The sequence below is a fragment of the Taurulus bubalis genome (genome assembly GCF_910589615.1).
Source record: "Taurulus bubalis genome assembly, chromosome: 19".
In the NCBI taxonomy this organism is placed as follows: domain Eukaryota; kingdom Metazoa; phylum Chordata; class Actinopteri; order Perciformes; family Cottidae; genus Taurulus; species Taurulus bubalis.
Genome location: NC_136607.1, coordinates 1,860,819 through 1,866,818, shown reverse-complemented (window position 1 = coordinate 1,866,818; position 6,000 = coordinate 1,860,819). Strand labels below are relative to the sequence as shown.

The following is a 6,000-nucleotide window of genomic DNA, read 5'->3' as shown; positions in this document are numbered from 1 at the left end:
AATTCCTTTAGAAACTTTGCTGATCGTATATAAAAAAATATAAGTTTATTTGTATATAACCTTTTTTTAATATGAGTTCTCCTATAATGTCTTGGAGAGGCTGACGGTTTCATCCAATCAACCTAATACAACAACCTGTGTTCTATAAGGAACAGGAGGACTTTACAGGTCTACAGGTCTACAGGTATACGGGTCTACAGGTCTACAGGTCTACAGGTCTACAGGTATACAGGTCTACAGGTTAACGGGTCTACGGGCCTGGAGGGTAACAGGAGGTCGGGTCTGCGGGTCTAGAGCCCCCCCCCCCCCCCCCCCCCCCCCACACACACACACACTTCTCCCACGCGCCTAATTGAACCCGACCCGCGCGCGTCTTTCAATGGATTTCATTTCCGTTAATAAAGGCCTCCTCGCGCGCCTCATACATCACGATGATTCCTATCTGCGAGCTAAACGCAGCGCGCGCCGCGGACAGCTGATGACTTTATATTGCTTTCCAAACAGCTGATCTCAGGCCTGCGGGCGCGGATCAATCTGAAAGGCTTTATTGGAAAGCGCCGGATATCTAATGTCTGAATCACGTGATGCTATCTGTGCGTAATATTCAATAATAGAGGCGTGAATATTTATCCGCATTGTGAAAGTTTCCTTTGAACAGTTGCGCGTCATTATGCAAATGAGACAGCAGGCTGCACGTGCAGATCTAATCTGTGGCAATAAAATAGAAGAAGATAAAATAGAAGATAAAATAGAAAAGGTGTGCGGGTCGTGAGGTGATGTTGACAGACTTAGAGGCCCGCCGTTCAAAGCCCACTAAAAATAAAAAGATACATAAAAATGAATATAATTATGGATTCTAGACAGCAGCACGAATAATGAGGGAATGCGTATAAAAGATGTTTAATATTTATATATTTGATACCGGGGTGATGAAATAAACTGCTTAAATATGTTCACAATCCAGATACATTGTTACAGGGCGTGGCCTTAATGTTACACACACACACACACACACACACACACACACACACACACACACACACACACACACACACACACACACACACACACACACACACACCAACAATTCTGACTATAGACCTTTAAAAAAAAAATCTTCTAATTGTTTGTAATTATTTGTAATTTTCGTTTTTAAAAAACTAGTTAAATGCTAAATGATTCTTTCAGTAAACGGAGACCTCCTAACACCGACCAGGGGGTCAGGACCCTCTTTGGGGTTCTGGATCCTCTCCCCTCTGCAGGCCTCGGTGGAGGCGGTCTGAGGGGTCCCTGTGTGGGGGTCCTGCTCATCATGCGGGTCTGATGCTGCCGGTGCAATCAGAAGTCATGAATCCCGGACTTTGAATAGTGAACTTGAGTCTAAAGACCCGGACCCGCCTGCAGACCGGCGCTGAACCCCCAGAAGGCGGGCTGCAGGTCTGCTCATGTCACCCCGCGCGCGCATGGAGGAGGTTTTCGGGGAGAAGGCAGAGTACCGGGAGGCCCGGGGCCACTGCCCGGTGTGAGGTCACGAGGAGATGGGATCAGAGTCACTGTGCAGCTCCTCGTGAAAGCGGATCCACCCGGACCCCCGGCACCAATACCGCTGCAGAGCGGCGAGGGAGGAGGAGGAGGAGGAGGAGGAGGAGAAGAAGGAGGAGGAGGAAGAGGAGGAGGAGGAGGAGGAGGAGGAGGAGGAGAAGGAGGAGGAGGAAGAGGAGGAGGAGGAGGAGGAGAACGAGGAAGAGGGCTCCAGCTGCCGTGACCCTCCTTGAAGGAGCTCTTGCTCGGGATGGCACATCCAGGTTAGGACCGCCGGACCCTCTCCCGTCACACCCCTGGATGTACCCGCTGCTGCCGGTCCTCCTCCGCCGGTCCTCCTCCGCCGGTCCTCCTCCGCAGGTCTTCCCCGGAGACTGAGAGCTCGTCTGGGGTTATTTCGTTCAACTTCGCGGATTTTACAAACTCACCATCGCGTTGCTGTGCAGGTCCGCCGCTGCCAGGCTTTGTGGGGGATTTGTCCCGCAGACCAGGGCCTTGTCCCGCAGACCGGGTTCTCGTCCCGTAGATCGGGTCCTCGTCCCGTAGACCGGGTCCTCGTCCCGCAGACCGGGTCCTCGTTCCGCAGACCGGGTCCTCGTCCAGTAGACCGGGTCCTCGTCCCGTAGACCGGGTCCTCGTTCCGCAGACCGGGACCTCGTCCCGCAGACCGGGTCCTCGCGGCTCGTGGAAGTGGCAACAGGTCTCCGGAGAGGCTCGCGCGTGTCTGCGGCGGTCCGCGCGCCGCGGGTTGAGATGCTGAACGACATTAAAATAGAGGATCGTCTGCGGACTGATGCGGGCTCTCTGGACGGCATGATCGGTGAGTTCACGGCCTCGTTACCGCGGAGGGGTTTCCTGCTCTTTCTTTTCTTTCTTTGATGACGTTTCAGCAGATCTTCATTCAGCTCTAAGATTTGGCTTATTAGAATAATTATAGTATTCATTTAATATTATTATTAATAATAATATATAGATACACGTATGAATGGATACGTAAATATCCATATATATCGAAGTATTGGAGGAAAAACTATACATGCATAGGCATCTTAATATTATTATTAATAATAATAACAATATATAGATACATATTATAATGTTTAAATTATATATATATATATATACTATTATTCTTGATATTATTATGAACCATAAGTTAACAATAAGCCTATAGAGAGCTCTGCTATGGATAACATACATCTGTCATAAGGACAGAAACAACGAAAGTCGTTATTTTTAAAGCTATGATTTTAAACATATATATATATATATATATGTATATATCCTGGGTAAACAATAATGAAGGTTGAAACAAGAAACAAGTTTTTATATCGTGTCTCTTCAGTTCTATTCATGTGCAGCTTTTCATAAATGACTCTTTATGAACTCTTATGATAGTTTTGTGCGCACTGCGTGTGCATTTCGTTGTGCAATGACAATAATCGTGTCACCTATTCACCTTGTTATGTTTGTATAAAGTTTGGGAGGAGGGCCTGAGTATTGAATCAAGAAATAATATATATTTTCTCGCCCTGATGTTCTGAACCTTAAACCTGCTCGACACGTGACGCAGTTAACGCACAAGGAACATTCAGAGCTGTGAGCCATAATGGAGGCCCGGCCTCGGCCAGCCATATGAAAGTATAGCTTTCAGCTTCATAATCTGTTTATGAAAGCTCTTTGATGACGCAGGTCGTGGCAGAAAGGCTACATGGTATTTCATAGAGATGTTAAAGAGAGCGAGAACAGTGAGAAGACTTAGACCGGACTGGGTGCTTGTGTCATTATTCTTCCTTTTATTGACTTATTCATAAGTAACAAACAGTGCAATGAAGCGCGCGAACCCGACGGGATGAAGATGGACCCTCTCCTCCTGCTTTGTTCCAAGCGTTTGATTTGTGTCCCACTTCCTCCCCGTCAGGCGGGGCCTCTCTCCAGCGGGCCGCGGTGTGCGCGGGCTGCGCGCGGGTCATCTCCGACCGCTTCCTGCTGCGGGTCAACGGCGCGACGTGGCACGAGGAGTGCCTGCAGTGCGCCGCGTGCCAGCGGCCGCTCACCGCCACCTGCTACCTGCGGGACACGAGGCTCTACTGCAAGGCCGACTACCAGCGGTAAGGCTCCGCTCCGCGCGCTGAGGCCTCTGGGCCGGCATGTGTGTTTGGGGTCGGTCCCGAGTAGCCTATGTGTGTGTTTATTGTGTTGAATCCCGCGGTGTGTAGGCCGGCCGGGCCTCCTCAGGAGCGCGAAGGCCCGCGGTGTGTTTCCCGGTGACGCGCTTCTCTTCACCGCACCGCGACACGGCGGAAGGCCGATAAGAGCCAGACCGTGAAGGAGAACCAGACCTGCTGTGGAAGAACACCCCGGGAAACGAGTGCATCCTTTGGTTCAGCTTTACAGATATCACTACGTGAATTGATGAAGTTGGCGTTATTTACTGCGGGGCCACTTTGTTCTTTACGCAAATGGCGTAAGTCACATCTCCGGTTAACGAATCCAGGAAAACAAAGGCAGCCATGGCGGTTTCTCATATATTTTTTTCATTATTTTTCTTTTATCCACAGACTATCTCTTCTATTAAATTATAACATTTACATTTGAAAGAAATATGAGAACATTGGCTACTGGAATCTAATAATCATGTTGGGCAAATGAGAGGTTGCATTAATAATAACCGGAGAAGCCCACACACTGATTGCATCACTTCTGGATGACTTCATTAAATGAGAAGTCTTTGACCTTAATGTGTAGGCCGAGTCGCATTAGTTTGGAATGAATGGGGGCTCTAAAATATGCACAGGTTGCTTTAAATATGGCATAACTAATAATGCTGTAGATGCAGGGTGAGGTGCAGCTGGACAACGTGCTGTGGTTGAAAGGAGCTTTGGGTGGAGCGTTGTGTTGTTACAGCATGGCCAGACACACACCTCATAACTAGTAACTTCATAATTCACAGCGGTTACCAGTGAGCAGAACCCCAGCACCCAGCCTGCTGTAGAAGATGTGCAGGCCCTGGTTTTAGGAATCCAAATGGCACAGAAGAAGAGTGCTAAGTTGTGAGCGGTAGGAGTGTTGCTCACAGCAGAGAGCAGTGTAAACGCGGCGGCGGCCAATTGGAAGTGGTTAACTGAGTGTTGGTGCAGCTGGGTGGTCTTTCCTCTGGAGGTCTTTCCTTTTTTCTGTTTCCCAGACAGCCTTGCAGCGCTGACAGCGGGCCGTCTGCCTGTCACATCGGCCCTCTGCTGGGCTTCTCTGTGAGGCTGTCTGCTTTTCTTTAAGGGCCTTTTGTCCCGTATGGTGCTGGAGACGCTGGCTGGAGGTCTGCCGCCCACAATGGGCCACACGCATCCCATAATACGCCACACGGCGCGGCGTCCCATTCCTTCAAACCCGGGAAACGGGGAATTTCACAACACAGATTGACCTTTAACCTCTTTAACCCCTTATTTGTCATTTTTTTTTGTTCGTTGGTTTTTGGAACACCATCTAAAAAAGAAATACAAAATTGTTACATATGATGAAGATGAGGAAGATTTAAAATTACACAAGACTACAACAAGAGATAAAACAAGTGTGAGGTCAAATATGTGTCAAAGAAAAATACAATTTAACAATTGTATTTTTTGCCAAATATACAAAGTGTATTTGACTGAGTGATGGAGACGAGACGGGTTCAGTTGAAATGAACAAAAATATATAGAATAGAAATAGAATGATTATATTTAGTTATGATGAAATGCTATGTTATTCCACAATAAAATCAAATTTGTCAAACAATTAATACAAAAAATAAAAGCCTGCATAGATATATTTTAAATGTTTTATCTTTTCAAATATAGATATAAATATGTAGTTAAAAAAAATATAAACAAGATTTCACCAAAAATAAATGTACATATATTTCAGCTTTTTTTAATAGTGAGACATTGTAAACTAAAGTCTAATATACTAAGCAATAATACAATAAAGATTAACACAAAATTATCATAGTGGTATGATTAGTTTCAGTAAAAATAAAATAATAACAACCATAAGTCTCCATTTCTCAAAGTGTGTTTCAACTTAATGCTTGAATTGTTAAACATGAGTTAATCCTGAGGGTCAGCGTTTAAAATGCAGAGATGAATTCTGAGAGACATTATTGGATATTTTACATCGGATGCAAACAAAGACAGTAAAGTTCACAACACTTTGCATTTCAAGATGTGGACATAAAATAAAATGCTCCAAATCGTTCAAACGTATTTCTTTCAGCCACGTGTACATTTAAATAATTCCAAGAGGGACGAAAATAATCCATGAATTGATTTTTAAGAAAAAACAAATCTCTTTGTTTTATTCTTTATATTTCTTCGTTCTTCTTCCTGATCTGTTGATCGTCACGAGTTACAAACACCGACGGCCAACAAACTAATGTCTTTCACTGATGTGGAGAAGCTCTGGACACTCACTGGATTTATG

At 45.7% G+C, this 6,000-nt stretch overlaps 1 protein-coding gene across 1 annotated transcript in view; it reads left to right on the top strand.

Annotated features, from left to right (window-relative positions):
- Positions 1-2,295: 2,295 nt before the first annotated feature.
- Positions 2,296-6,000, top strand: part of LOC306751513 (LIM/homeobox protein LMX-1.2-like) — a gene marked incomplete at both ends in the record, with an annotated part of 39,982 nt that continues 36,277 nt past the window's right edge. The window contains 2 exons of the mRNA XM_079235095.1: positions 2,296-2,362; positions 3,464-3,653. Coding sequence (XP_079091221.1) covers positions 2,296-2,362; positions 3,464-3,653 — 257 coding nt within the window. The remainder of the gene's footprint in view (positions 2,363-3,463; positions 3,654-6,000) is intronic.